We start from the raw sequence: 10,879 nt of genomic DNA, 5'->3' as shown, positions 1-10,879 counted from the left end.
TGTTTCGTTAGATAGACATACTTTCGATGAATATTAGTGACTCTCATATAGAGTACTGAAAAATGTTTTTAATTATAGATGAACTTTTAATTTAACCCATTTTTTAATTTTGCATAGATGTTATGTGGATTTTGTTAAATAAGTTGGAATTACGCTTTATTTAATAAGATTTACATATAATTTATTTAATAATAACAAATTTAATTGTTACAAAAATGTTAAGAATATGTTGTTAGTATTAGTTCATTGGATTGGATTTGTTTGAATTTTTAGTGTGAAGGTTCTAAAAATAAGTTTATATGTTTGAGAGAAAAAAATTACCGTAAAAATTAAGATATTTTTTCAAATTTAAGTTTGTAAATTTTAATCCAAAACATATGCTTCAAAACCTAACATTAAATCAATTGAAATTACGGCTAGAATCAGAAGGATGTCTGGACCAGATAGCAACTAGCGCACGACACGGGATTTCTTTCCTTTCAGCAGTATTGATTCTATTAGGAAGCTGACGCAATAATTATTTTAGATAAAGAATTAATTATATTTTGAGTCTCTGATTTTTTTTAAAGTTTTTATTTTTAGTTTTGGAATAAAAAAAATTGATCGTTTTTATTCGTAAACTTCTATTCTATTTTCGTTTTACTACCCGCTATCAAAAATTTCTATCAAGTGAAGACGCGATTATAATTTGATTAATATTTAAATTTTCTTACGGTAAAAAAATCGCCAGGAAAATGATTGAAGATGTTAAAAATCTATAAGTTGAACTACCATAAATAAGCCAACCTCTGAGTTCACATTAAATCACACAAACACAGGATAGATAGCAGAGAGTATTAAGTGGAACCCAAATCTCCTTCTTTTGTAATCAGATTCAATACGTGTCACTGCAAATCCCCACTCAGATGAACCAAACACCCACGCTTTCCCCGAATTTTTCGTTGTCATCATCCATCACCCTAACTTCCTTCCCGCTCTCTTTGTTTCCATCACTGCAACTAGGTTACGGGAAAGGAAAGGAAAGGGCTTTGAAGGGGGAAATTAATCTTGATTGTAAAGGTACTTGAGTTGGCTAACAGCGAGGAAAAGGTTTTTTTTTTTTGTAAATTACCTTTTCAAAACCTATATAAAAATAGTACTGTATTAAGATTTTGTGGAATCACCTCTTCCCTCTCGTTGTCATGATGTGAAGTGTTTACAAGATGACAAACTTCGTTTATCTACAGGTTCAGTTGTGATAGTTTAAAGTCTATTTTTACAAACTATTGTTATGTTTTTTTTTAATGTATTGTTGTGGGTTTAGGAGTTCTTGTAACCCTTTTGAAATGAAAAGTTGATTTTCTTTTGTGTTTCATAGATTTTTCAAGACAATCTTTTACCCTCATTCATTTTTTCAAGAAATTTAAAATGATTCATAATAAAATAACTTGTTTAAATAGAATATTTGAAAGAAAATTTAATTTATGGTATTTCTATGAATTATTTTGATTGACTAATAGTGAGATTTCAAATTCTTTTAAAAAATATAAAATTTGAAATTCTTTTTTTGGAGATGCTCACTCTAACTCACATTCTTGTTCGCGATTTTATTTCGCTTAATACTTATAACTACGGGTGACCAAAGTTTTTACGGCTGATATCAACATGAGTTGTTTTCACTGATGTTGGTCGATGTCTTTTCGGTCATAATTTTTTTGTATGATGTTAATCAAAGCTATTTTTTGTCGATATGGACTAAGATTTTTTTTGGATGATGTTGGTTAGAGTTATTTTCTTACTGACGTCACTCATGGGAAATTTTTGCTAATGTCAGACAATGATTTTTTGGCCGTTGTCATCTAGGTTTTTTTAGTTGATATTGACTAATGATTTTTTTGGCCAACATTTGCTAGATTTTTTCTATTGACATCGGTCATGACTAACTTTTGAGTAAACACCTGTTATGATTTTTTAACTGACGTCAGCTAGGTTTTTCCAGCTAACATTGGCCAAAACTATTTTTAACCAATATCGGTTAAGGTTATTTTTTAGCCGATGTTAGCTAGTGTGTTTTGGCTCATGTCAACTAGATTTTCTTAGCCGACGTCGGTTAGGATTTTTTTGTTGACATCGACTAGGGTTTTCTAGCTGATATCAGTCAGAGCTATTTCTTAACCGCATTAGCTAGGTTTTTTGGTTGATGTTGGCTAGGTTTTTTTTTGCTAACATCAGTTAGGTATTTTTTACCAACATCGGACATGACTATTTTTAGTCGACATCGATTAGGTTTTTACAATTGACATCCACTAGAGTTTTTTCGATTGACATCGGTCATAACTATTTTTTAGCCAACATCAGCCAAGACTATTTTATATTGGATGATGAGTAGGTTTTTTGTTTGAATTTGGTCAAAACTATTTTTTTAGCCAACTTCGACTAGGGATTTTTCGGTCAATGTTGACCAATGATGCTTTTTCGGCCAACATCGGGTAGGTTCTATTGGTCGACATCGACCAAGCTATTTTTTTAGTCGATATTGGATAGATTTTTTTGTCAACGCATGCAAGGATTGTTTAGGCCGACATTGACTAAAAATAACTTTGGTCAATGTCGTTCGAAAAGACCCTAGCTGGTGTCGGCCAAAAAAATCCTAGTCGGCGTTGGTAAAAAAAATCTAGTCAACATAAGTTGAAAAATAAACTCAACCAACGTTAATCAAAAAATAGCCACGGCTGACGTCAACTGACAAATATTCCCGGCATATTTTGACAAAAAAAATCCTATTTGATGTCGATCGAAAAATAGCCCTGATTGATGTCGGTTTAAAAACATCACTGGTTGGGATCAGGCAAAACAACCTTAGTTAAAATTATCAATATTTTATATTTATAAATTATTAAAAATTGAAAATATTTTTTAATTAGTATTTCAAAATTAGATTGTGTTTATTTTCTATAAAGTTTAATATTAAAATTTCATTTATTTTAAATATAGAATTGAAATTTTGCATATAGAGGAAATTGAATTGTCCTATTCAAACAAAGAATTTAAAATAGAAGAAATTTGAATTGATTTATCCAAACAAAGCATTTGAAAAATAAAAGGGAATTAAAATCAAAGCAATTCAAATTCTAGATATTTTAAAATTTTAAAATTCCTTATCCAAACACAACATTATAGGTTTTATTTACCATGGCATGGGTGCAAAATAACCTTGTTGATAATGATGACTTATAACTTATGTTATAATGAATAGGCAAGGGTGAATATTTCATTTTCAACTCAATTTATTCTATACTCAAGATCAAGATTTGAACTTAAACCACTTGTTAAAAAATACAAATGGCTATATCAATTATTGTTGATTAACTTTTTAAGATATATATTATCCACCATTAGATATAAATACATTTTTTTAACAAACTTTCTCAAGATTAGTCATTTTTACTCAGCTCAACCTTTATTGATAAAATTTAAAATTAAGTCTTACTAATCATTTAAGTTACTTTTCTTTTATTATTACATGAGTTAATTTTTAATTATTTTATTTCGCAAACAGATTAATTCACAAAGTTAATATAAGCTATCTTTTTTTTAAAAAAAAGGTCATTTATGAGGTTAAAAGTATATAATAATAATAATAATAATAATAAACTTTTAAAATTATAAATGGTCATTATAATAAATATATTCAAATTTTCATAATTATAATTTTTAATTTATTTCTAGAATTAATAACAACTATTAGTGTCATTGGCTATATATTAATTTTTCAAAGGGAAAATGAAGTATTATATATATATATATATATATATATATAAAATATGACTCAAAAGTAATTAACTATATGCATAGATATATACATGAATTTTGAAAATAAAAAATGAAACAGTTATCTGAAAACAATATAAATTAAATATTAATTCATTTGAATTCTATACTATTATTTTTATAACGATTAATATATTAATAACATTCTCTGAATTATGTAAAAAAAAAATTAACATTTAATGAATGTATTAAAATAATATTAATTTTTAAATTTAAAGTTCAATATTTTTTTGTGCCATGATTTTTTATGTAATAGTATAAAGTTTATTTTACAAATATTGTCCTGAGTCAATGTATATTATTATAATTATAAACATTTAAATTATATTATTATAACTATAAATATTTAAAATTATTTTAATGTATTTTTATACTGTTATTTTTATAACAAATAATATACTCTTAATAACATTCAATGAATCTTAAAAAAAAGTCAATGAATGCATTAAAATAATATTACTTTTTTAAATTAATTTTCAATATATGCGTTATGCAATGAATTTTTAAGTAGACCTTCATTTTTTTTTAAATCTAACTTCCTAATTCATCATAAGAAAAATAATTAATTTAATTGAGAGCCATAAACATAAACTTATCCTTTCTATCTTCTAAAATATCCCTATAAACTTTTTTGAATGAGAAATAATCATAATGTATTTTAAAAAACTAGAAATTCTATTGCTCAACACCATTTTAAGAAAACAAATACTCAATTTAGCCATAAGAAGGAAAAAAAATCCAAATATTAATTTTACTACTTTTTAATCCAACAGCCAAACAAGTCAAGTATTTGAAAACTTCTTTAAATAAGAGAGAGAATAATAATTTTTAAAATACTTTAATTAAATGCACATAAAAAAAAAAAAAGAAGGCTTTATACATATCCGTTTTGTTTGTGACTCAACTGTTATGATGAAATTTGAGCAATACCAGGAAGGGAGGAAGGAATCATTTCATTTGTGCGAATATGAAGACGATGCTTACGAGGTGCTGAGGCTGTCAATGAACAATAACTCTAACTCTCTCTTTCCTTTGTTTCTCATTGTTATCCCAATTTCACTTCACTATCAAACTGAGACAAAACTTTAACTCTTCACCCTATTCTTCCAAGCTATGGAACCCTGGCTTCCCCAAGACGATTTTCTTCTCAAAAATGCCATCGAGGTACTCAAATTTCACAAACCCTACCCTCTTTTGTTACCACTCTTCAATTTCCACTACTCAATTCTGTTTTTTTTTTCTTTTTCTTTTTCTGGGACATTAAATTTTGTGAAATTAAGGTGTTTTTGTTTTTGATGTTGTTTCTTACTGGCATTCTGGTTGATTGTGTTTTTATGAATGTCTCTTCAATTTCCACTACTCAATTGTGTTTTTTCTTCTTCTGGTAACCTTAAATATGCGAAATTAATCTCTCTCTCTCTCTCTCTCTTTTTTTTTTGTTTCTTACTTGAATTCTGGCTGATTGTGTTGTTGTGAAAGGGCGGAGCGTCGCTGGAATCGCTGGCGAAAGGAGCGGTTCGGTTCTCGCGGCGGTTTTCCGTTACCGAATTGCGGGATCGGTGGCAGGCGCTGCTGTACGACCCGGACGTTTCCGCCGCGGCTCTAGCCGCGATGGCGCATTTGGAGGCCGCGAAGTACGGCGGAGCCGCGGGGACCAGCGAAGGTGGCGGAGGTGGGAAGAAGAGGAAATCTGAAAGTATCCGGAAGCATTACTTTGCAATGCAAAGAAGACTTCGCGGGTGCCGGCATTCCGATGCAAAGAACGCGACTGAGGGGTGTGAAGGTAAGTAGAATTTATGTTTAAACAGTGATGCTGTGAATAATATAATTCAGTTAGTGATGTTCCTATGTGGAAAACTATTGAGGATTTTTCTTTGCCTGATATGCCTGTTAATGTTGAAGGTAACGGTCGTGGGTTGGAAGTGAGAGTGAATTCGAAAGGTGAGTGTGGCAATGGTGGGTTGAGAATAAATGCTCCTGATGATGCTGTGTTGAGAGATGATGCTAAGAACGATTTGGAATGTCTCTTGAACTCGGCAAATGAGGATGGGCTTGTCTTTATGGATGTAGATAGGAAGGAGGTGACGGCTGTGGATAAGGATAAGCCTAGTTATGATAATTTTGATTTGATTCTGTCGAGTTCCCCTTGTGATGTTCAGGGTGATAGTGATGGCCGTGAGCCATTAGGTGGCGGTTGTGCTGATCAACATTGTGTTTCTGAGTCTGGAAACGATGCTGGATCCTCTGGTGCTGTGCAAAGTCCTCTCCCTGAACGCGGTGAGGGTTATATGATCTGTGTTCTTAACACTGAGGACACTGACATCCCGAGCAATGACCCTACAGATATACCCATTTTATTTCCTGAGTTGATGCCTCTGAAATCCCAACCAGTTATTCAAGAGTTGGGTTGTTTGGAATCTTCCATAAATAATAAAAGAAGAAATGAGTCAGACGGAAGCCTGAAGATAGAAGCCGTTCTTTCTCAGTCTTTTGCAGCTTTGCAAACAGTTTGGCAGGGGTTGATGCCTAATGTGAATTCAAGTCACCGACCTCTTGTTCTTGGACTGAAAAGTGAAAATCCTGGAAGAAACTCTACATCTGCAGTTTCTAGACAGAATAACAATGTGAATGCCAACATCAACCCAAGTCATGGTAGATTAGTTCGTGCAACTGTGATGCCTGCCTCAGATGGACATCTGAAACAAGAGGTAAAATTTGTTTTCCAGGGTGCTTTATAATTGGAAATTTCGTTAGGGAACTAATTTATGATTTTACTTTTATCTAGAAAATTTCATTGAAGTTGTATCATATAAACAGGAAACTAATGCTCCTGCTTCTGCACATTCAAAGGCTGAGGAACATACGGCTTTATCTAAATCAGAAGTAAAATCATTATCTCTCGATCAGGAAGGATGTGATATTAAAGACGACGACGATGAGGATAATGATAATGAACTTCCTAACTTTGCTGATGTTGAGGAAATGGTAAGTATAATGTGATGCATTGAATGGTAATAATTCCCCATGTTTTTGTTGTGTTAAGTTATTTCTCATATACTTGATGTTGCCTGGTCAGATTCTTGAAATGGATTTATCTCCAGCAGATCAAGATACAAATGCAAGTAGAGAAGGTAAATCATCTGAATTTTATAAGCTTTCTGTCTGTTAATAATATGCTGGTTGGTCTCGGCTAAAGTTCCAAATACCAATGGTTATGGCTAAAATATAGATTAAAATTTTGCGCTCTGATGTTTTATTACTAACATTGTTCCTCATTGGATTTATCAATGTCTAGGTATTTTAATGATGGTTGTCTTCTAATATTATAGTCTTTTGTTACAGTCTTGCAATTTCAACACGAACAAAGTAAGAGGACTATAATGAGATTGGAGCAAGGTGCTCAGTCCTCAATGGGAAGAGCCATTTCATCTCAGGGTGCATTTGCTGTAGTGTATGGGCGCATCCTGAAGACATACATTACTAAAAGCAAGGTGCAATTTTGAATATGCATTTGCTTTCCCTATATTTTCTTCCTCCCATGTCATTCTCATGAATGTTGTGAATTTTTATTTTAAGTATGTTTGATACCTTTTTAAGGAATGTTTGCATGCTGTTGTTATTTCCACCCTATATGATTTTCTGTCTTGCATAATTATGGTCTAATTATCATTGCATAACCATAAATGTTTTAGCTCTGGTAATATGGGAAACAAAATAGAAACAGACTAGCTTTAATTGGTATTGTGACTGTTAGTTGCTCATGCCTTTTGTGGCTACCATTGTTTTAATATAGTTTTGTGTAAAATCATTGGATTCTATTGTGGTCATCTCTAAAAAATTGTTGATGCTTAGTAGTGGTATCTGCATCTCTAATTCATTGAACGATATGCCCTTTGAGTGTGCCTTACTAAATATAAAATTCTGATTTTGGTATTTGCCTATTTGATACTGTTCCAGTAGTTTGTGATGTTTATTCCCAATATAAAAAATAAATTATTTTGCTCAGTCTGTACAATCTCTTTCTATTTCACAGGTTATACTTGGCAGAGAAACACATGATGTACATGTTGACATTGACTTGGGGAGAGAAGGGCAAGAGGCTACCAGAATATCTAGAAGACAGGTAAGATTTCTAAGAAGTTTTGGGTGCAAAATTCACGTGCATGGTTGATTTTGCTAATGATATAGATGTCTTGTAAGTTCATATATATATTCCCAGGGGAGCAGGGGGAATTGGGAAGGCTTTTTGTTATCATTGTTTAGAAAAAAGCATGAAATGATCTTTGTTCTTACTTGTAACAAAATCACTATTAAATGATTGGGATATTTCTGGAGCAAGACAAATAACGAATTTTTAAAAATATGTTATTAATATATTTGGAATGTAATGGTGTTCTTATGAATCTTTAGGTAATTGAACTAAAAAGTATTATGATCATGTCTAGATCTGCATCATTTTTGTTTTGCGTGAGCCCAATATTGATCAAGGACTAGAACAATAGTTGTTCAAGGAGAAAAGAAATTTTCTATTCCCTTACATTTAAATTTCCTCCACTTAATTTATAGTAGTATGAACTGTGAATTACTTTTTTGTATGATAGGCTGTAATAAAGTTGGAAGCAGATGGTTCTTTCATTATTATAAATCTTGGCAAGAGATCTATCTTCTTGAATGGCAAAGAAATTGCCACAGGACAAGCGCGGGGTCTTAGTGCTGGTAGTTTGATCGAGGTAACTGTCTTTCCTCTATTTTTAAAACTCTTTACATTATAATGCTACAATTTTGTTCCTTATCTTGAGAACATAATAATTTGTGATAAATGAATTCCATGCAGATTTTAGGCATTTCACTCATCTTTGAGACCAATAATGGTTGCGTGAGGAAGTTTTTAGAAAATGAGAATGAGAAGAGATGAAGATAAAAGAAAGACATATATCTACCTTGTATGCCCGAGATGGGGTATTTAACAACAGAAATGGCGTCGAAGTTCGAATGTTTAGAATTTTAGGATAGCATTCTTATGCCAGCCAAAAATAGAAGTTATACTGACTATTGATTTATGTTAATGTGTTGCCGATCGAAAGTCAGAATTCAAAGTGTACATATAGATAGAAAATGGAAAGGCTTCATAATAGATTATATAATATAATATGGCTGCTGTGCAATGGGAACTGGTTATTGTTGTTTAAGTTTCTTATGGCATTTTGATGTAATAGGGTTTTTTTTTAATGCAACTGACGTCCCCAAGTAAGAATAATCATCAATAAATCAATAAATAACTATGGAACATGGTTTCCAACAATGTTAAAGTCTCTCTCTCTCAATTTAATATAGGGTCTAAGAGGCCACCTTATATTGAGGCAGTTTTCCATGGGCAATCTAGAGTCTTTCCTTTATTTTTTTTTTTATAAGTTGTTTTACTGAATTTGGAGGACAGAACCTCACATTTTTTTAGCCATTGATTTATTACTATAATTTTTTTTATCATTCTCCCCTTTCACCGCTTAAAAACTACCACCCTGGTTGGTTTGTCGGAACATATGCTACCTTCAAGATAGGAGAAAAGCTCAAACAAGAGCTTTTGGACAAGAATTACATAATAAAAAAAACCTTATTTATTATGGCGGAATTGAGGGCGTCGTGAAGGTCAGTCCATGTTTTCAATATCCAATCAGCAAGTACTTGAGTTTGTAGCAATTCATTGCATAGTATATATCCAATCAACAAGTACATGGTTTGCACAGGTGAGGAACAAATTAATCAAGCACAAACCCCTTTCCTCGGATTTCATAGAGAAATGTAGAGGTGAATAAGTTAAAGAAGATTATCCTTTATTCCATTTTGAAATAAAAATATTGAACGAGTATCTCAGCATCTAATATACAGAAGGGATAAGGTTGAAAAAGCTAATAAATACGGAATGAAAATAACACAACTCCAAATCACTGTTAAGCAAAAACAAAAAGGAATTAGGTTATATAAAACTAGGATGATTTCACAACAATTTTCTGCATATCCCAATGGGAAAAGTGAGAAAGTAAAAAGAAAAAAAATGTCAGGAGTTGAAGCTTCATCTTAGAAACTGAATTTTATTAATTCAGCACAAATTTATGGAGTAAACCATGGAAGCAATGACGAGAAGGGAACCCTATCAAAACTACATTGTCGAATGGAACAAGAAATAAAAAGCTTTTGATTGGTTATCTAATTGAAGAACTCTGATGAAGCCCCTGAAAAAACATGGTTGTCCGTCAGACAAAGACTATATGTTTTTCCTTTTTATCATATTATTCCTATTTTCTTGTTTCTCATTAGTTACTTGTTTGGTGGATACTTTTCCTAAGAGCATCTCTGACAAAACACACGATTCCTTTTCTGTTATTAGTTGTGTTTGTAATTTATGTTATTTTTTAACCTTTGCCTCATTTGATATTCTCAGTTTCTCTCTTTATTTATTATTTTATTTACTAACATCCCTTTGAAAGGGTATTCAGAAAATGCAAATGCAATATATATTTTTCATGGATTATGTATTTTATGGCATATAATAACAATCTTACTTAACCTTAATGTACATTATGCTTCCCATCATTTATATATGTTAGTCAAGATTATGTATGGTTCACGAGCTAGTTATGCGCGCATCCTTATATTCACTTATAATTTATTCATGTACACATTTATATATATTTTACCATCTAAGAAGTTTTACTTCCATTCTAAGCTTAGAAATATTGATGCACAAGTCAATTAGCCAGTCCAATATTAGCCTATAGAACTTTGTTGGATGATTAAAGTGCAAGTTATTCGTGTATGGAAACTCTTGACATGGATAATCCAAACAATTTCTTATCTTTAGACATGGTTTTAATTGACTCCCACATATATTATCTACCAATATTTTCCAAATTCTTCTATAAACGGAATGTAACATAAGATTATTATATTTTGCTACGGCTTTTATCGTGAAATACAACAATATTAATTATTCTTTTTTTTTCTTTTTACAGAAACCAACTCATAGCATTTCATTGTGAATGATATCTGAAATACAACTAGGAAAAAGATA

General features: G+C 31.4%; 1 protein-coding gene across 2 annotated transcripts; it reads left to right on the top strand.

Annotated features, from left to right (window-relative positions):
* Window positions 1-4,715: 4,715 nt before the first annotated feature.
* LOC114381760 lies at window positions 4,716-9,119 on the top strand. Of its 2 annotated transcripts, none has more exons than XM_028340986.1 (9): window positions 4,716-4,974; window positions 5,290-5,593; window positions 5,713-6,518; window positions 6,661-6,795; window positions 6,887-6,941; window positions 7,153-7,301; window positions 7,844-7,933; window positions 8,412-8,540; window positions 8,645-9,119. In XM_028340986.1, exons 1-9 carry the CDS (start codon window positions 4,924-4,926, stop codon window positions 8,723-8,725), a joined length of 1,800 nt encoding a protein of 599 aa, XP_028196787.1. In that variant the 5' UTR covers window positions 4,716-4,923; the 3' UTR covers window positions 8,726-9,119. The 2 variants fall into 2 exon arrangements, with proteins under 2 accessions (XP_028196787.1, XP_028196782.1); XM_028340981.1 differs by having other exon boundaries at window positions 6,628-6,795.
* The last annotated feature ends 1,760 nt before the right edge of the window (window positions 9,120-10,879 follow it).

The sequence above is a fragment of the Glycine soja genome, chromosome 2, assembly GCF_004193775.1.
Source record: "Glycine soja cultivar W05 chromosome 2, ASM419377v2, whole genome shotgun sequence".
Taxonomy (NCBI): domain Eukaryota; kingdom Viridiplantae; phylum Streptophyta; class Magnoliopsida; order Fabales; family Fabaceae; genus Glycine; species Glycine soja.
The sequence above is the reverse complement of the archived record's forward strand: the minus strand, read 5'-3'. Positions and strand labels throughout refer to the sequence as shown.